Source organism: Bubalus kerabau, chromosome 17, assembly GCF_029407905.1.
Source record: "Bubalus kerabau isolate K-KA32 ecotype Philippines breed swamp buffalo chromosome 17, PCC_UOA_SB_1v2, whole genome shotgun sequence".
Lineage (NCBI taxonomy): Eukaryota > Metazoa > Chordata > Mammalia > Artiodactyla > Bovidae > Bubalus > Bubalus kerabau.
In genome coordinates, this window is record NC_073640.1 from 59,745,370 (window position 1) to 59,766,692 (window position 21,323).

Genomic DNA, 21,323 nt, shown 5'->3' on the forward strand with positions numbered 1-21,323 from the left:
TGTTTCTCCATCTACTTCCCATGAAGTGATGGGACCAGATGCCATGATCTTTGTTTTCTGAATGTTGAGCTTTAAGCCAACTTTTTCACTCTCCTCTTTCACTTTCATCAAGAGCCTCTTTAGTTCTTCTTCACTTTCTGCCATAAGGGTGGTGTCATCAGCATATCTGAGATTATTGATATTTCTCCTGGCAATTTTGATTCCAGCTTGTGCTTCTTCCAGCCCAGCGTTTCTCATGATGTACTTTGCATATATATATATATATAAGTTAAATAAGCAGGGTGACAATATACAGCCTTGATGTACTCCTTTCCCGATTTGGAACCAGTCTGTTGTTCCATGTCCAGTTCTAACTGTTGCTTCCTAACCTGCATACAGATTTCTCAAGAGGCAGGTCAGGTGGTCTGGTATTCCCATCTCTTTAAGAATTTTCCACAGTTTATTGAGATCCACACAGTTAAAGGCTTTGGCATAGTCAATAAAGGAGAAATGGATGTTTTTCTGGAACTCCCTTGCTTTTTCTATGATCCAATGGATGTTGGCAATTTGATCTCTGGTTCCTTTGCCTTTTCTAAATCCAGCTTGAACATCTGGAAGTTCACAGTTCACGTACTGTTGAAGCCTGGCTTGGAGAATTTTGAGCATTACTTTGCTAATGTATGAGATGAGTACAATTGTACTGTAGTTTGAGCACTCTTTGACATTGTCTTCCTTTAGGATTGGAATGAAAACTGACCTTTTCCAGTCCTGTGGCCACTGTTGAGTTTTCCAAATTTGCTGGCATATTGAGTGCAGCACTTTCACAGCATCATCTTTTAGGATTTGAAATAGCTCAGCTGGAATTCCATTGCTCCCACTAGCTTTGTTCGTAGTGGTGCTTCCTAAGGCCCACTTGACTTCATATTCCAGGATGTCTGGCTCTAGGTGAGTGATCACACCATCATGATTATCTGGGTCATGAAGATCTTTTTTATACAGTTCTTCTGTGTATTCTTGCCACCTCTTCTTAATATCTTCTGCTTCTGTTAGGTCCATACCATTTCTGCCCTTTAGTGAGCCCATCTTTGCATGAAATGTTCCCTTGGTATTTCTAATTTTCTTGAAGAGATCTCTAGTCTTTCCCATCCTATTGTTTTCCTCTATTTCTTTGCATTGATCACTGAGGAAGGCTTTTTTATCTCTCCTTGCTATTCTTTGGAACTCTGCATTCAGATGGGTATATCTTTCCTTTTTTCCTTTGCTCTTTGCTTCTCTTCTTTTCACAGCTATTTGTAAGGCCTCCTCAAACAGCCATTTTGCTTTTTTTTGCATTTATTTTTCTTGGGGATGGTCTTGCTCCCTGCCTCCTGTACAATGTCACAAACCTCCATCCATAGTTCATCAGGCACTCTATCAGATCTAGTCCCTTAAATCTATTTCTCACTTCCACTATATAATCATTATGGATTTGATTTAGGTCATACTTGAATGGTCTAGTGGTTTTCCCTACTTTCTTCAATTTAAGTCTGAATTTGGCAATAAGGAGTTCATGATCTGAGCCATAGTGCATTCTGTTGGCAAAACTCTATTAGCCTTTGCCCTGCTTCATTCCGTACTCCAAGACCAAATTTGCCTGTTACTCCAGGTGTTTCTTGACTTCCTACTTTTGCATTCCAGTCCCCTGTAATGAAAAGGACATCTTTTTTGGATGTTAGTTCTAGAAGGTCTTGTAGGTCTTCATAGAACCGCTCAACTTCAGCTTCTTCAGCATTACTGGTTGGGGCATAGACTTGGATTACCATGATATTGAATGGTTTCTCTTGGAAATGAACAGAGATCATTCTGTTGTTTTTGAGATTGCATCCAAGTACTGCATTTCAGACTCTTTTGTTAGTCACTCAGTGGTGTCCAACTCTGCAACCCCATGGACTGTAGCCCACCAGGCTCCTCTGTCCATAGAATTCTCCAGGCAAGAATACTGGAGAGGGTAGCCATTCCCTTTTCCAGGGGATCTTCCCCACCTAGGGATCAAATACAGGTCTCCTGAATTGCAAGAGGCTTCTTTACTGTCTGAGCCTCCAGGGAAGCCCCCTTACAATGAAGAGTGAGACAAAAAGTAACACAAGCTTCAGTTTTGTATTATTGACTGTGTGGATCACAATAAACTGTGGAAAATTCTGAAAGAGATGGGAATACCAGACCACCTGACCTGCCTCTTTAGAAACCTATATGTAGGTCAGCTTTATTTTTGGTTGTGCTGGGTCTTCATTGTTGCATGCATTACTCTCTGTTTGCAGTGTGCAGGTTTATTGTAGTGGCTTCTCTGGTTGGAGAGCACAGGATCTAGGGCACATGGGCTTCAGCAGTTGCAACTCCCAGGCCCTAGAGCACAGGCTCAATAGTTGCTGCACATGGACTTAGTTGCTCTGTGGCATGTAGAATCTTCCCAGACTAGGGATCAGACTCGTTTCTCCTACACTGAGGGGCAGATTTCTTTTTTTTTAAACCACTGAATCACCAGGGAAACCCTAAACTGTCTTTCTTGTTTGGGTAGTTTTGAGTTTTCTGTTACCTGAAACCCAGACGTATTTGTAATATAGCTTACTATCTCATTTTAAGTACAAAGAAATGATCAGTCAGCAAGACAACGGCAAAGGCAAGATTCAAAATTGGGTTCTCTTAGACTAAAAATCCAATTATTCTACACCAGTATGTTAGTAAAGGAGGGGTGAGTCTTTGAGAAGGGAGTGGACCAAAAGTGCTGAGAAAGTTACATATGTTGTGGAATATATTCTGATGAGTTATTTAAAGATGCCACGCTGCTGACATTAAGGATGAAGGGGCCACTGGCCAAGGAATCAGTGCAAGTGATTTCTAGAAATTGATTTATACCATAAGACATAATAAATGCAGAAGGAATAAAAATTTAATTGTTAAAAATCATAAAAGTACTAGAATAAAATATAGGAAAACTTTTTTCATAATCTTGGGTATGAGGAAGGTCTTTCTTAGCATGACAGTTTATCCAAGAAATAGGAAAGAAAATAGAATTGAATACATAGAAATTTAAAAACTCTATATAGCCAAATATACTATAAGCAACTCTAAGAGAAATAACAAACAAAATACCAAAGAATTAATATGTGTAATACATAGACTTGTTCCTATAAATCGATTAAAAAATGCAGCCTAATTAAAAATGGGCAAAATACACAAGTAAGCAATTTGAAGAAGACAAAATATCAATAAGTGTATAAAAAGATCATTAATTTCCCTATCAATAGGATATTTTACTTATTAGATTAGAAATGTTAAAAATAATGAGACTAATACTGAGTATTTATGAACAACATGGAGGAACAAAGAAACAGGCACTCACATAGACTTTCAGGAGTCATGTAAATTGGTTCATCCTTTTCTGAGGATTATTTAGCAATAACTATCAAAATTTTAAATATGGACATTCTGTGATCCCATAAGCTTACTTCTAGGAATTCATCTTATGGGGATAATTTGCACAAGTGTTAAATAATGTATGTCCAATGATGAAAAAGTAAATAAAACAAATATCCATTAACAGAGGTTGGTTAAATAAATTCAAGAAACTCTAGCATGAAATATTATGCAGCTGTTAAAAATGGCAAATGATGACACAGATATGTACACATGTATATATATTATGTTTGTACAATATGTACTATATATATTTTTTGCATTGTCATGGGAAAATATTCACATTATATCGTTAAAAAGTTGTTTATAAAATCACGTATCTGTGATTATACCTATAAATATTTTAGGTGTGCCATACCATGCTCAGTCACTTCAGTTGTGTCTCTTTGCCATTCCATGGACTGAAGCCTACCAGGCTCCTCTGTCCATGGGATTTTCCCAGCAAGAATACCGGAGTGGGTTGCTATGCCCTCCTCCAAGGGATATTCCCAACCCAGGAACCCACTCCAGTATTGCCTGGAAAATTCCATCAGAGGAGCCTGGTGGCCTATAGTCCAAGAGGTTGCAAAGAGTTGGACATGACTCTTGACATGACTCATGACTTGGACATGAATGACTAACATTTTTAGTTTTCATATACTTCATAAGAACAGAAAGGGAGAAACAGCAGAAAACTGAGAGACCTTATTAAAGATCCCAGATGAAGATGCATCTCATTTAGACCACCCCATACTTACCACCACCTGGAGACACTGAAAAGCTGAGAAATAGAGGGGAAGCCAGGGTTTTAGAGTGAAGCCCTTTAAATGATCAGAAGCTGTCCCAGCTGGTGATAAATGGTGCCATCCTCCTTCTAGGAAAATAAAGGAACCAACTCTCTCAATACATAGTGTTAGGGCTCCTCTCTGGGAGGAAGTTACAACTGCTGATGAAGGTTGAATGGACTTCAACAGCAGAATCGCTAGTCTGTTTCACTCACAGGCTCTCTAGTCAGCATGAGTTCTCTGATCAGCGAGCTGCATGCTCTAAGAAATGGCTTTTTCAAAATCACCACAGACATAGCCACCATGCATAGTATGAAGTCTCTGGTGTTCTGCCAGGTGTGATCCCCAGTTGAAATCCTCTCCATATTTGTTACATGCAGAGTGCTTGCCACCCCTGTGAACTTTCTGGTGTTGAATGAGGTGTGAGATCTGGGTATACGTTTTCCCACAGTTCTTACACTTGTAGGGCTTCTCCCCAGTGTGAATCCTCTGGTGTTGAGTAAGGTGGATGCTCTGGTTGAAGGCTTTCCCACATTCCTTACAGGCATAGGGCTTCTCCCCAGTGTGAATCCTCTGGTGTTGAGTGAGGGATGAGCTGTGACTGAACATTTTCCCACACTCCTTACACTTATAGGGTTTTTCACCCGTGTGGATCTTCTGATGCTCGATAAGATGGGTACTCCGGCTAAAGGCTTTCCCACACTCACAGCACTCATAAGGTTTCTCTCCAGTGTGAGTCCTCTGGTGCTGAATGAGATGGGAGATCTGGGTGTATGCCTTCCTGCAAACTTTACACTCATAGGGCTTCTCCCCGGTGTGAATTCGCTGGTGGCATGTAAGCGAGGAGTTCTGGCTGAAGGTTTTCCCGCATTTGTTACACTTGTAGGGCTTTTCACCAGTGTGAACTGTCTGGTGTTGAGTAAAGGAGGAGGTGTGACCAAAAGCCTTTCCACACTCATTACATACATAGGGTTTCTCCCCTATGTGAATACTCTGGTGCCTCATGAGGTGGGAGATCTGGGTGTAAGCCTTCCCGCAATCGTGACACTCATAGGGCTTCTCACCAGTATGAATTCTCTGATGCTGAATCAGCGATGAACTGTGGCTGAAGGCTTTGCCACACTCAGGGCACTCATAAGGTTTCTCTCCAGTGTGAACTCGCTGGTGCTGCGTCAGAGATGAGTTGTGGCTGAAAGTCTTCCCGCACTCGTTACACTTGTAGGGTTTCTCTCCGGTGTGGATTGTCTGGTGCTGAGTCAGGGAGGTGTGACAGAAAGCCTTGCCACACTCTTTGCACTTGTAGGGCTTCTCTCCTGTGTGGATTTTCTGGTGGCGGGTGAGGTGGGACACCTGGGAGTAGAACTTCCCACACTGGTGGCATTTATAGGGTTTCTCCCCTGTGTGGCATCTCTGGTGCTTGATGAGGGAGGAACTCTGGGTGAAGGCTTTCCCACACTCCTTGCATTTGTAGGGTTTTTCTCCAGTGTGGATCCTCTGCTGCTCAGTGAGTGATGAGCTCTGGGTAAAGGTCTTGCCGCACTCGTTGCAGGCGTAGGGCTTCTCTCCTGTGTGGATCATGTGGTGCTGGATGAAATACGAGCTGTTGCTGAAAGTCTTCCCGCACTCGTTACACTTGTAGGGCTTCTCTCCAGTGTGAATTCTCTGGTGTAGAATGTAGTCAGAATGGTAGACGAAGGCTTTCCCACATTCTGTGCAGTTAAATGGTTTCTTCTCTACAAAGGACCTTTGGCATTTGAGGCTCTTTCTTGACCCGGTCCACTTCTGAGGCCTCTCTCCCCCAGGCACTCTTTGCTTCCTGATGAAGGCTGAGGTCCTCTTGAAGCTTCTCCTAAGCTCATTGCAGCCAAGGCCCCTCTCCCCATGGGTATCTTCCCTGGGAGTAGCGAACAACCACCTCAAACACCTCGCCTGCTTGCCCTGGTCTTCCAGCTGACAGCCACGCGTCCAGGACTCCCCCAGCTTGGCGTCTCCAAGCACTGCCCTTAAAATTCCCTCCATCTTTGCCATTGGGGAAGCCACCTCTTCAGAAATATTCTTTTTTAGAAGCATCTCCTGATTGGTTGCAGAGCTTGTCTCCAAGTCTAAAAGAAATGGAAAATATCAACTTCATCTGTCCCAGGACAAAAGAAGCTGATTATTTAGTTATGGCATTGTAATCTCAAAAAGATTTCCAAGTTCATATTGCTAGTTCAAAAGGCATGAGGTAGACTCATGTTGTGACACAGAAGGATGGACTCAGTATACTCTAAACACACAAAAAATTGAGTGGCAAAGCAGTTTATGTGCATAGTCGTTTCTTAGCCATAATATTTAACACATTTTCACAAATCAATAAGAAAAAGAGAAATAGTCTAATGAAATCGTGAAGCAGGAATGTGAACAGACATTCTACAGAAAAACAAGTGGCTGATATACTGTAAAAAGCTGCTCAACATTAGTGGTAGTCTAAAAAGTCAAATTGCTGCTGCTGCTGCTGCTGCTGCTGCTGGTAAGTCACTTCAGTCATGTCCGACTCTGTGCAACCCCATAGACGGCAGCCCACCAGGGTCCCCCGTCCCTGGGATTCTCCAGGCAAGAACACTGGAGTGCGTTGCCATTTCTGTCTCCAATGCATGAAAGTGAAAAGTGAAAGTGAAGTCTCTCAGTTGTGTCCAACTCCTAGTGACCCCATGGACTGCAGCCTACCAGGCTCGTCTGTCCATGGGATTTTCCAGGCAAGAGTACTGGAGTGGGTTGCCATTGCCTTCTCTGAAAAAGTCAAGTTACTCAGATGCCATTTGATACTTTTTAGATTGGAAAATATTAAAAACTATTCAGTGTTGGCAAATGAGGATGGTAGGAGCATTCTCATACCACTGCTGTAAAGAGTTAACACAGAAGGTCCACTTTACTCAGTTTTTATCTCTGTAACCATGGCAATGACACTTGGCTAAGCTCTGAGCACTGAACTCCTGGGATGTTTACATAGCTACAGGTTAATTATCTTTTTCTGTGTGCTCGAAACCATGGGTCAAGATGTGCTAGGCTGTCAGCACTGTTTACTGTACGTGGAGGATTCATGATGTCCACCTGGTGCCTGGTTTGTGGACGTCACCATGGCTGGTTATGTAGCAGGTATATGCTAATGTTGGGCTTCCCAGGTGGTGCTAGTGGTAAAGAACACACCTGCCAATGCAAGAGATGTAAGAGACACATGTTTGATCCCTGGGTTGGGAAGATTCCCTGGAGGAGGGCACTCCACCCTCCAGTGGAGCAACCCACTCCAGTATCCTTGCCTGGAGAATCCCATGGACAGAGGAGACTGCTGGGCTACAGTCCGTAGGGTTGCAAAAAGTCAGACGTGGGCTGAAGCAACTTAGCATGCACATACATAGGCTAATGTTAGAGCATCTTTTCATGTGTTTGTTGAACATTTGTGTGTCTTTGAAGAAAATGGCTATTGAGATCCTTGGCCCACTTTTTTCCTTGTATTTATTTATTTGGCTGCACCGGGTCTTAGCCGCAGCGCTCAGGATCTTTAACTGCAGCATGCAAACTCTTAGTTGTGGCACGTGAGATCTAGTTTCCTGATCAAGGAGGGAAACTAGCCCATGCACTGGGAGTGTGGTGTCTTAGCCACTGGACCACCAGGGAAGCCACCCTATTTTTAACGAGATTTTTTTATTATTGAGTTGTATGAATTATCAGCTGCTTGCCAGACATATAATTTACAAAATGTGTCCTGTGTTCTGTGGGTTGCCTTTTCTCTGCAGTGTCTTTGAAGCAAAAAAATTTAAAATTTTGATGGTGTCTGATTTATTTTTTCTTTCGCCGCTTGTTCCTTTGATGTCATATCTAAGAAACCATTGCCTAATCCAATGACATCATGATTATTTTCAAAATCCCACACTGCATTTAGTTGTCATATCTCTGGAGGTGATCCCACCACCATCCACTCATTTGGTGATTTTTTTCTGGAAAGATTTACATGACTAACAAGTTGAATGCCCAAAGTTTCTACAGCAAAATATATAACAAATATGTGTGTGGGTAAAGGGCTTCCCAGGTGGCGCTAGTGGTGAAAAACCTGCCTGCTAATGCAGGAGACCTTAGAGACATGGGTTTGACCCCTGGGCCAGGAAGATCCCTTGGAGGAGAGCATGGCAATCCATGCCAGTATTCTTTCCTGGAGAATCCCATGGATTCTCCTATAGGAGCCAGGTAGGCTAGAGTCCATGGGGTTGCAAAGAGTTGGACACAAGTGAAGTGACTTAGCACGCATGTGGGCTTCTGAGTCATCCTCTCTGCAAGAGTCACGTGAATGTGCTTTTCTCCACTGATGTGAACTTCAAAGACATATGGGAGATGATCTCATCCATGGAAACCCACTTGAGTCTCAAGAGTCCAGAGTTCTCTTAGTCCTCATAAGAAACTCAGTGAAGTGGGTACTATTAGTGTCCCACTTTACATATAAGCACACAGAGCTTAAGTCACTTGCCCACAGTCACATGGCCCGTCAGTGGCAGAGCTCAGATTCGAACTCAGAGAGTCTGGCTCTAGGGCGCACACTCTCACTGCCGCATGAACCACTGCATTAATAGTAGCTCAAGCAAGCAGCCGTGAAAGCACCAAGAAGGGGCAGGTCACTCAGCCTGGAAGTCAAGGAAGGCCTCCTGGAAGAGGAGACCTGTATCCTTGAGGAACATGAAAGGGGTTTGCCAGGCAGACAAAGGAGGGAAGGGTGTTTCAGGCAGAGGGAACAACATATGCGAAGACCCAAAGTGGGAACACACGTTCATGTTCAGGGAGGGACAGGGGCTTTGGTGAGTGACGTAGGGTGTAGGGTATCACCACAGGTGGATGGTGATGAGAGATGAGGCCAGAGATAGAACGGGCTGGACCATGTAGGGCCTCGAGTAGCAGGTTTGGGCTAGGACTCTGACTCAGGTCACTGGGGAGTCACAGGAGGGCTGTGGGCAGGGGAGGGATGGGCTCTGGGGCTGTTTGTGAGATGAACCATAGGGTGTAAGACCAGAAGCTGGGAGGCCAGGGAGGAGGCTGGGGTGAGGGTAAGGGTTGCTGAGGCCTCGAGCCAGTGCTGTGGGAGAGGGGGAGCAGAACTGGACAAAGAGAAGGGACAGGAGGGACAGGACTGGAGCCTGATGTGATGATTGAAGGGGGGGGAAGGGGGCAAGTCCTGGTCCCGCAACAGGAGGACAGTGATGGAAACAGAGATGCTTCTGTCCCCTCCTCTGATGAGGTTGTGGGTTAGTAGGGGCAGAAATCTGGCTTCTTCCTGTCTCCTAACATGTCAGGCGAGGCACCACTTCTGGGTACCACAGTGATAACCACTGGAGCCTAGTCTGAGCATGGGGTTTCCTGGGTGAGAAGCTCCAGGCTGCCCTCTATGTGTTAACTCACTTATTCTTTCCAATTCCAGGTACTATCATTGATCCCATTTTGCAGATGAGGAAAGTGAGGTACACAAGGGCTAAATGACTTGCCTGAAGGTCACAGAGCCAGGAAGTAGTGGAGCTTGGATTCAAATCCAGGGCCCGCAGTGACAGCCTGTATATTACATTCCCTCACTCTTGAATAACCATCACTGATCACAACAGATGGGGTGGGAAGATGTCTCACACTTGCTAGACACACTTACCCACCTGGACAGGTAACTTATTGGGTTTCTCTCCTCTCCATCCTGGGCTCTTTCCCTCGCTCCAGACGGGAGATCACATCGGGTTTGGCCCCAGGAAACCCTGCCCCTGGAAAAGACACAAGACTAGGCCATGGAGGCCATGGTTACAGGGAGGCCTCAGGGCTGGGCTCCAGGCTCTAGGTCTACAGAGGAGATGCATACATTGGATGCCTAATGACTGGATGATCTAATGGCCAACACAAAACTTGATTACTGAGTGCCTACTCCATTCCAGAGAGAGCCTGAGCCCCGACGTCACTGTTTAAGCTTCCAGCTCTGTGTTCAAGTTGAATGCAAAATACACACCACATTCTGAAGACTTGACATGGAGAAAAAAGAAAATGATCTCATGAATAATTAATTGGGTATTATGATGTCAACATGTGCCCACATGATCATACTTTGGCTAGATTGGGTGCCACAAAACAGATAACTAAAATTCATCTCAACTGATTTTTTTTTCCCCAGACCTGCTGTCTTTGGGTTTCCCAGGTGGCTCAGTTGTAAAGAATCTTCCTGCCAATGCAGGAGATGCTGGTTTGATTCCTGAGTGGGGACATTCCTGGAGAAGGAAACGGCACACCACTCCAGTATTCTTGCCTGGATAATCCCATGGACAGAGGAGCCTGGTGGGCTATAGTCCATGGAGTCACAAAGAGTTGAACATGACTTAGCAACTAAACAAACAATTCCTCTCTTCCTGCAGTGGGGGGAAGTGAGTCCCCAGGGACCTCAGCACGTGACCTTATTTGGAACGAGGGGCTTTGCAGATGTAACTAATTACGATGAGGTCCTAATGGATTAGGGTGGACCCTAATTCTAATGACTACGGTCCTTATAAGAATAGACACACACAGACACATTGGGAGGGAAAAAGGCCAGGTGAAGATAAGAGGCAGAGATTGGGGTAATGCGAGTACAGGGCAAATGAAACAGATGTTTCATTCTATGAAACAAACAGACTCATAGACATAGAGAACAGATTTGTGATTGCCAAGGGTTGAGGCGGGGCGGGAGGGAAGGAATGGGAGTTTGGGATTAGCAGATGCAAACTATTATATATAGAATGGATAAAGAAGGTCCTATTGTATAGCACAGGGAACTCTATTCAACATCCTGTGACAAACCAAAATGGAAAAGAATGTGAAAAAGGATATATATATGTGTAACTGAGTCACTTGGGTGCATGGCAGAAATTAACATTGTAAATCAACTATATTACAATAAAATTTTTTTAAAAAGAAGCAGAAGGCAGGGGCACTGGCTGAAGGGTCGGTGGGACAAGCAGAAGACTCGGGGCCTGGGATTCTGGGAGAATCCATTGGAGAGACAGATGAGTGGGCCACCCAGCAAGGGCCCGGGAGAGGAGCAGAGAGGACCCCAGTGAAGGAATGCCCACAGTTAAGCAGTGGGTGGGCACAGAGGCCATGAGAGGACGGCAGGAGGCAGAGCCTCACCCAAAGACAGAAGGTTCTGGTAGTTCTCCAGCATCACGTCCCGATACAGCTCCCTCTGGCCAGGCCCCAGGCGGCCCCACTCCTCCAGGGTGAAGTCCACGGCCACGTCTTTGAAGGTCACTGATTCCTGCAAGGGCCAATATTACATCACAGAGGGGCATGTCTTTCTAGGATCCTGGGGTGGGACAAGTCATGGGTCAAGAGCCTACCACTTGCTCTGTGGCCTGAAATTCTGACTCGGCAGATTAGGGGGGCAAAAACTCGAACGAACTTTTTGGCCAACCGTATAGAACACGGTCCCCTGTCTTTACCGCCATCTAGTGGAAAGTTGTTATACTACACCAATTATTTCTAGCATATGACAGTTGACTGCCATCTGCGTGTAAATTGCTATAATAAATACACCGATGTATGAGGGAGGATATGCAAATCATGCCATTGAATTGAGGTGCCCTTGTGTAGTGCGTAACCTACACACCTGTACATGACAACCCTGAGAAACACTTAAAAAACTACCAAGTCATGTGTGCCCGAGCTATTCCTAAGTCACACTCCATCCTAGACTCCTACTCGGATCCCAACCCTCACTCACTAAGGCTCAGGGGTGAAGCAAAGCCATCACTACCCACTTTACCTGGTAACCAAAAGGCTGCTGAGCGTTAGATGACTGATTTTTAGACCTCATCTAACACCCTACCCAGTTCAGAGCATCCTGTGCCCCACCCCGCACCTCCCAGTTTCAGAGAAATCCCATCATTGTATCTCTCCTAGTACTGAGAGAGGCAGAAGGTCTTGAGGGCACACACAGAGGCGGGGAGGCCCTCTAGGGCCCACAAAGTTATCTCCGGGAAGAGGGAGCCCAGACTCACCTGGCCCTTGCTCGTCAGGGTCCTGATGGCCATTGCAGGGTCCCAGGAATGCATCTCCAAAAGGAAGGACCAGGCCTGAGTCCACAAAGCTACTAGAGGAAGACAGAGCAGAGAGGGCGTCAGTTCTGGCTTGGACAGACACTTTGCCAAAGACGCCTCGTGACAGAGGGGCCCCTGCTCTCCTGAGAGCCAAGGCAGAGACTCAGGGCAGGCTGCCTGAGGCCTCCATTCTGTAACCATCACCATTCACAATCAAGGGGTTCAGCCCACTGCACCCAAACAACAGCTCTCAGAGAAGTAGCTACAGTTACCCCCAGGTGAGGAAATCCGAGCCCAAGAGGCCAAGGTCATTGCTCAAGGTCACAGAAAGATCAAGTGTTGGAGGGAGAATCAAATCCAGAAGTCTGCTCGCAGAGCTAATTCTTTTTTACAGATTTGCTGTGTTGGGTCTTAGTGGCATCTTGTGAGATCTTTCACTGTGGCACATGGACTCTTTAGTTGTGGCCCAACAGCTCAGTAGTTGTGGCGTGCAGGCTTAGTTCCTCCACGGCATGTGAGATCTTAGTTCCCAGACCAGGGATCAAACCCGTGTCCCCTCCACTGCAAGGCGGATTCTTAACCTCTGGACCACCAGGGAAATCCCACCAACCCCTCCTTTTTGTCTTACAATTTTTATTTATCTTAAAAAAAATTTTAAATATTGGAGTAGAGTTGATTTGCAGTGCTGGGTCCGCTCCAGGTGTACAGCAAAGTGATTCAGTTACACACCTATATGTGTTCATTCTTTTTATTTTTAGGTTATTTTCTCTTACAGGTTATCCCAGAATATTGAGTAGACATCCTTGTGCTCTACTGTAGGTCCTTGTTGGTTATCTATCTTATACATAGAAGTGTCTTATAATTTTTAAATTGTAGTAAAACACGTAGAAAATATACCATTTTAACCATTTGAATATATACAACTTGGTGGCATTTAATGCAGTCACAATGGTGTGCAACCATCAGCGCTATCTAGTTCCAAGACACGTTCACCATCGCCCTGCAGGGAGATCTTGTGATATTAACCAGTCGCCCTTGACTCTCGCTTCTCCCGTGCCAGCCTCCCCCACCCCCCATAATCGCTCATCTTTCTGTCTCAATGCATTTGCCTATTCTGGACATGTCACATAAATGGAGCCACCCACATATGAGCTTTTGTGTCTGGCTTCTTTCACTCAGCACAGTGTGTTCAAGGCTCCTCCATGTTACAGCTCACCATCAGTGCCTCATTCCTATTTCATTTTTAATTGGAGGATACTTACAATATTGTGATGGCTTCCCTTTAAAAATTTTTTTTCATCTGGACCATTTTTAAAGTCTTTATTGAATTTATTACAGTATCGCTTCTGTTTTATACTTGGTTTTTGGCCCCGAGGCATGTGGGATCTCAGCTCCCAGACCCCTGGATTGAACCCGCGCCTCCTGCATTGGAAGGTGAAGTCCTAACCACTAGACTGCCTGGGAAGTCCCTCCTCATTCCTTTTAATGGCTGAGTAATATTCCAATGTGTGGATGGACCACATTTTGCAGAGCTCCTTTTACCTGTCCCCAAATCCTGCTTCAGGATCCTGGAGTCCTGCTTAAGATGTCATTTAAAGAAAGATTGCAGCTACTGAAACCAAGTTCAAGAATCCTCTACATAGAGAAGTTGGTGTTCAGGGACTTCCTTGGTGGTTCAGTGGTTAAGACTCGACACTTCCACTGTGTGGGGTATGGATCTGATCCCTGATCAGGGAACTAGGATCCCATATGTTGCGTGGCACGGCCAAAAGAAAAAAGAAAGAGAGACAGAGAAGCTGGTGCTCAGACTGTGGTCTCCTTCATTCATTCATCAAACATGCTCTGTGCCCCATGTGAGTAACAGGATCCACTTAGGGTTTTAAGAGCAGAGAGATGAGTGAGCTGTGATTCTGCCCTGGAGGGACTTTCTGCCTGTGGGGAAAATAGGTGTGAGCAATAGACCAGGTGGTGGGCTGAATAATGGTCCTCAAATATATCTCCAGGATGAAATTTTAAAAAATATTTATTTGGCTGCACTGGGTCTCAGTTGCGGCATGTGGACCCTTAGTTGCAGTATGTGGGATCTTGTTCCCCAACCAGGGATCAAACTCGGGCCCCCTGCCCTGGCAGATCAGAGTCTTAGCCACTAGACCACCAGAGAAGACCTGGGATGAACTTTTTTTTTTTTAAATAAGATTTTAAAGATTTTTTTTATGTGGACCATTTTAAAAAGTCTTTATGGAATTTGCCACAATACTGTTTCTGTTTCATGTTTTGGTCTTTTGGCTACGAGACATGTGGGATCTTAGCTGCCTGACCAGGTGGATCAAACCCACATCTCCCACATTGGAAGATGAAGCCTCAACCACCGGACGTCAGTAAAGTCCCCCAGGATGAACTTTTGATGTGATTAAGTCAAGCATCTTGAGAAGGGAAGGCCATCCTGGATTATCTGGTTGGACCCTAAGCATGATCACAAGGGTCCCTATAGGAGGGAGGCAGAGGTCAATCTGACACAGAGGAGAAGGCGGTGGGACAGATGTAAAGAGGAGTGGAGTCAGAGAGACAGGCACCGTGCTTTGAAGCTGGAGGAAGGGGCCACTAGCCGAGGAATGCAGGCAGCCCCTGGAAGCTGGAAAAGGCAAGGAGATGGATTCTCCCCTGAAGACTCGGGTTTGGGGAGGCATGGCCCTGCTGATATCTTGATAGAAGCCCACTGAAACCCATTTCAGATTTCTGGCCTCCAGAACTGTAGAACACTACAGCTCTGTTGTTTTAAGCCAGTAAGTTTTGGTAATTTGTTACAGCAGAAATGGGAAACTAACACAGTCCAGAAATAGACTCAGCCTCACAGGTGGCAAACAGCCACACGTACACACTTAGCTCCACAGGAACGCATGCACCTGAGGGCTGAAACCAGGGGGTGGAATTTTCATGAAGGTCTTACACAGTCTTAACTCTCTCCTCACAAGTCACTCATTACTGCAGAGTTTCCCCTTATCCACGATTTTGCTTTCTGTGATTTCAGTTACCTGAGGTCAAGTGTGGTCCAAAAACAGAGTGGAATATTCCATAAAGAAACAATTCATCAGTCTTAAATCACACAGCATTCTGAGTATTGTGCAGTCCTGCTTTGTCCCACCTGGTGTGAATCATCTCCTTGTCCAGTGCATCCTGTCAGATGTTCAGTCACTCAGTCACGTCTTAACTCTTTTGCGACTGCATGGACTGTAGCCCACCAGCCTCCTCTGTCCATGGGATCCTCCAGGCAAAAGTATTGGAATGGGTTGCTACTTCCTACTCCAGGAGATCTTCCTGATCCAGGGATCGAACCCATGTCTCCTGTGCTGGCAGGTGGATTCTTTACCACTGAGCCACCTGGGAAGCTCCATCCCGTGTGATAGCCACTTAGTTGTCTTGACTGACTCTTGAGGTATCACACTGCCTGTGTTCAAGTAGCTCTTATTTTCCTTACTAATGGCCCCAAAGCTAAAGAGTAGTCATGCTGATGCTGGCCACTTGAATACGCCAAAAAGAAGCTTGAAGTGAAAAGGTGAAAAAGTTTTCAACTTAATAAGGAAAGAAGAAAAAATCATGCTGAGGTTGCTAAGACCTACAGTAAGAATTAATCTTCTAACCGTGAAATTGTGAAGAAAGAAAAAGAAATTCAGGACTTCTTTGGCATCCAGTAGTTAGGACACTTTCACTGCCATGGCCCTGGGTTCAATCCCTAGTCAGGGATTATCTTGCAAGCCGCGTGGCACAGCCAAAAAAAAAAAAAATTCAACCTGCAAAGTTAGTCACAGTGCCTAAGTGCTTAGTTAAGATGCAAGAGGCATTAAATTTGTACAATGATATTTTTTGAGAGATGACATTCATAAAATTTTTATTACAGTGTATTGTTATACTATTTTATTATTTTTAATTTCTTACTGTGCCTAATTTATCAATAAAACTTTATCATAGGTACAAATGCTTAGAAGAAAACATGGTGTGAAAATTAATAAAGGGGAACCTCATTTAAAGTGGGGCTCCCCTGGAGGTTCAGATGGTAAAGAATCTGCCGGTAATGCAGGTTCAATCTCTGGGTCAGGAAGATCCCCTGGAGAAGGGAATGGCTACCCACTCCAGTATTCTTGCCTGGAGAATTCCAAGGACAGAGGAGACTGAGGAGACAGAGGAGGCTACAGTTGTAAAGAATTGGACATAACTTAGCGACTGACACGCATAAAACTGGAAAAGATGTACACTGCATCTCCTCCTTCAAGAAATTACCGCAGCAACTAGGCCAATGAGAAACCATAATCGGCTGGAACTCTCACTTTTCTCCAATGGACTTCTGTTAGAAACAACTCTTCCCGAATTCCTTGTTTTGTTTTTTCTTTATAAAATAAAGTTTCTCTCTCATTTGTTGGACTTCCCATGGGTTTTGCTCTAACCTTCTTTTCCAGAATTACAATTCTCTGTTATTCCTGAATAAGCCCATTTTGCTGGTAAAATAACTGGTTGTTTTATTCTTTAGTTAACAATGGCATATAGAGGGTTCAGTACTTTCCGAGATTTCAGCCATCCACTGGGGATCTTGGAATGTATCCTCCAAGGGGAAGGGGATCTACTGTAATTATAAAATGAAGATAATTTTTAAGCGGAGAAACTTGGCAGACACCACATTAGCCAAATGATCAAGACCAATGTGACTGGTGATGGCCAAGCTGACATCACAGGCTGCTGGTCTGTTAAGGACACAGCATCATTCCTAAGGTATTCCTGCCAAAAGCATGTGACCTAAATCTAATCACGAGGGAACTTCAACATGTTTAAACTGAGGGACCATAAGAGAAGCACACAGTCTGTTATATATTCAGGACTGCCGAGATGAATGAAGGTCAAAAAAAGACTGAACTGTTCCAGGTTAACGGAGACTAAACAGGAGCACGAATGCACTGCATGATATGGGATTTTTCTTTTGCCATTTAGGACATTAGGACAATTATCAAAATCTAAGGAAAGCTTGCAGAGTAGCTAATCAATAGTATTGTATGGATGTTCACTTCCTCGTGTGATCGTGATGCAATGGTTTTGGAGTAAACTGAAACTTTGTTTTTAGAAAAAACACAGAGACTTATGGGGGCTGGGGGCACACAGAGACTGAGAGAGAAGGGGACAGACTCAGAGATAAAGAAGCAGAGACCTAGGGAGAGAGAGGGAGACAGAATGGGGATTAGGGTGATGGTGGGAGATTAGAGAGGGAAGATGAGACCCAAAGAGAGGGGAACAGACGCTCAGTATCAGGACAGGCACCGAGGGCGTGACCGTGCAGAGTAGGCTAGGGCTTTGGGGTTGGACATCCCTGGGCGTGAGCCCAGGTCGACCACTCATCAGCACTGGGTTCTGGGAGAAGCCACAGAATCTCCTTGGCTTCTTTCTTCACCTGCCAAGTGAAGAACTGGTACATTGTCCTTTTTAAGAAATCGCAACATTTCCGCACTCGGATAGACTCCTCGAAAACAGCAGGCGCCCAATTGCTGCGCGCTGAGTGGAAGGCAGTCGGCTCTGGGGCCGCCTCGAGAGCGGCAGGAGGGGCCGGGGCGCTGCCCACAGCGCCCTTCCCCTCCCACCCAGGCGGACTCTGGCCCGCCCCCTACGTGCCTGCCTGCCTGCTTGGGGCAGCCCACACCCAGCTGCTGCCCCTCGGATCCGCCAGATCGGAACTCACCTGTGCGCCCCCGCGGGTGGTGCAAGGCGGCCAGGCCTTCCCGCCCTCCTTCGAGCCCCGGAGAGCGCCTGCGCGGTACCACAAGTCCCGGTACTTTAAACTCGGTTTCGCAAACTGGACCACATTTCCCGGAAACCATTGCGGCTCATGCTCCTCCAGGCCTCGGGTCTCTGAGAGCGCGGGAATGCTGGGAAATGGAGTCCAGAAATAGAACGTCGGGAGAGAGAACAGGTGTAAATAGCTGCTTTGCAGCTCGTGAAATCATGGTATTTGGGAAATGCATGGCTCTGCTGGCACAGTGAGTGTTCCTATTATAGCCAGAGTCTTTCACTGTCCTCCACAGAAGGCGACGTCATAGGCAAGTTAACCCATCTAACTGAAATATCTCCGACTAAAGCAAAAGTCTTCAAGACACCAACTAACACTGCTGGTGAATGAATCGAGCCTGTTACTTAATTGTTCAATTTTCCTGGGCAACCAACCGCCTTCCTGTTTGATTCAGTTTCACTGCAGATGGGGAGATAAAAAAATATCCTCTGCGTTGGGTTGTGAGGTTTAAATACGTTGATATAAGTAACGCCAGTAGAATATGTGATGTAAATGGAAAACACCATCTATGTCAAGTTATTAATAGTTCCCATCTCTTGATCTTTGTATTTTCAGTTCCCTCTGCCTACAATATCCTTTCTCTTCTACTTTTGGAAAATTCCTACTTTTCTTGCAGGAAAACCTCTTACAACCTCCTGTAGGAAACTTTCCTCTATTTCTATAAGTGAAAGTGGGATCACACTGCTTGCTTCTCAAAAGCCAATAAAGAGACAAGGCTGGTGGAGAAGAAAATGTGCTTTATTTTGGATGCTGGCAACTTGGGGGAAACTCTGCATTCAAATGGGGTATATATTTCCTTTCCTCCTTTGCTTTTCACTTCTCTTCTTTTCACAGCTATTTGTAAGTCCTCCTCAGATAGCCATTTTGCTTTTTTTGCATTTATTTTTCTTGGGGATGGTCTTGATCCCTGCCTACTGTACAATGTCACTAACTTCCATCCATAGTTCATCAGATACTCTATCAGATCTAGTCCCTTAAATCTATTTCTCACTTCCACTGTATAATCATAAGGGATTTGATTTAGGTCATACATGAATGGTCTAGTGGTTTCCCCCACTTTCTTCAATTTAAGTCTGAATTTGACAATAAGGAATTCATGATCTGAGCCACAGTCAGCTCCTGGTCTTGTTTTTGCTGACTGTATAGAGCTTCTCCATCTTTGGCTGCAAAGAATATGATTGATCTGATTTTGGTGTTGGCCATCCGGTGATGTCCACGTGTAGAATCTTCTCTTGTGTTGTTGGAAGAGGTTGTTTTCTATGACCAGTGAGTTCTCTTGGCAAAACTCTATTAGCCTTTGCCCTGCTTCATTCTGTACTCCAAGGCCAAATTTGCCTGTTACTCCAGGTGTTTCTTGACTTCCTACTTTTGCATTCCAGTCCTCTCTAATGAAAAGGACATCTTTTTTGAGTGTTAGTTCTAAAAGGTCTTGTAGGTCTTCATAGAACCATTCAACTTCAGCTTCTTCAGCGTTACTGGTCGGGGCATAGACTTGGATTACCATGATATTTAATGGTTTCTCTTGGAAATGAACAGAGATAATTCTGTTGTTGATATTGCATCCAAGCACCGTATTTCGGATTCTTTTGTTGACTATGATGGCTACTCCATTTCTTCTAAGGGATTCCTGTCCGCAGTAGTAGATATAATGGCCACCTGAGTTAAATTCACCCATTACAGTCCATCTTAGTTTGCTGATTCCTAGAATGTCGATGTTCACTCTTGCCATCTCCTGTTTGACCACTTCCAATTTGCCTTGATTCATGGACCTAACATTCTAGATTCCTATGCAATATTGCTCTTCATGGCAAATAGATGGGGAAACAGTGGAAATGGTGGCAGACTTTATCTTTTGGGGCTCCAAAATCACTGCAGATGGTGATTGCAGCCATCAAATTAAAAGATGCTTACTCCTTGAAAGGAAATTTATGACCAACCTAGACAGCATATTAAAAAGCAGAGACATTACTTTGCCAACAAAAGTCCATCTAGTCAAGGCTATGGTTTTTCCAGTAGTCATGTATGGATGTGAGAGTTGGACTATAAAGAAAGCTGAGCACCAAAGAATTGATGCTTTTGAACTGTGGTGTTGGAGAAGACTCTTGAGAGTCCCTTGGAGTGCAAGGAGATCCAACCAGTCCGTCCTAAAGGAGATCAGTCCTGGGTGTTCATTGGAAGGACTGATGCTGAAGCTGAAACTCCAATACTTTGGCCACCTGATGCGAAGAGCTAACTCATTGGAAAAGACCCTGATGCTGGGAAAGATTGAGGACAGGATGAGAAGGGGAGGACAGAGGATGAGATGGTTGGATGGCATCACTGACTCAATGGACATGAGTTTGGGTAAACTCTGGGAGTTGGTGATAGACAGGGAGGCCTAGAATGCTGCGGTTCATGGAATTGCAAAGAGTCGGACGCGACTGAGAGACTGAACTGAACTGAAATTGGGGAGATGGCGGTCACCCCACACACACACAACCAGTGGACAAAGCTTTTATAGGCTGAGAGAGGGGGCTACATGCAGAAACAGAACAGTCAGCTCTGACAGTCATCTTGAAGTTGGTCATCAGTGGTCTGACTAGCATCATCTTGATTATTTTAAGTACAATTAACCTTCACTTCCAAGATTGATTTGTTCCTATTTCCTTGAGGCCAATTCTCAGAATTGTGGCAGTTTATGTCACAGCTACAGTCTGGCTATCATGTAGATAACTTCTGCCATGTGATGGGGGTGGTATTTAAATATCTACAAGACAGCTCATTGGATGTGGCTCAGAATATTAGCTATAACCCCTGAGAAGGAACTAAAGTTCCTTAACCATGCTTAAATACTAAACTCTTATTTAGTCTTGTTGGATTGTTTTTTCTTCTTCTGCATTTTCTGATTTTTCTGATGATGTTTATTCTTTGGTTGAAGTTTTTCCACAGGGCGGGGGTTGGGGGGAGGCTGGCTGAGGACATGGGGGGAAGGACCATGGAGTCCTGCTCCATTTCATTACCATGTGGCATAGCCAGGATTGTCAACTCCTACCCTTGGGTTCCCACCAACTTGATAGTATAATAATTGCTGTATTGTAATTATTAGGTAACTGTCTTTCCCACCCCAGATTGAGCTCTCCTGGAGCTCTCATCACACTATAATTTTTTTATCACACTATAATTTATGAACAATTTAAGTACCAATCTATTGTGCATTGCTCCATGAAATTCCCAGGAACTTAGGCAGTGGCTGGACCTGTA

The 21,323-nt window shown here is 44.8% G+C and overlaps 1 protein-coding gene across 1 annotated transcript; it reads right to left on the reverse strand.

Moving 5' to 3' along the window:
- Nucleotides 1–1,478: 1,478 nt before the first annotated feature.
- LOC129630691 (zinc finger protein 260-like) lies at nt 1,479–16,103 on the reverse strand. Its single transcript, XM_055551190.1, has 5 exons — nt 15,292–16,103; nt 12,221–12,312; nt 11,352–11,478; nt 9,875–9,961; nt 1,479–6,298 (listed from the first exon to the last, which is right to left on the reverse strand). Exons 2-5 carry the CDS (start codon nt 12,272–12,274, stop codon nt 4,458–4,460), a joined length of 2,109 nt encoding a protein of 702 aa, XP_055407165.1. The 5' UTR covers nt 12,275–12,312; nt 15,292–16,103; the 3' UTR covers nt 1,479–4,457.
- Nucleotides 16,104–21,323: the final 5,220 nt, after the last annotated feature.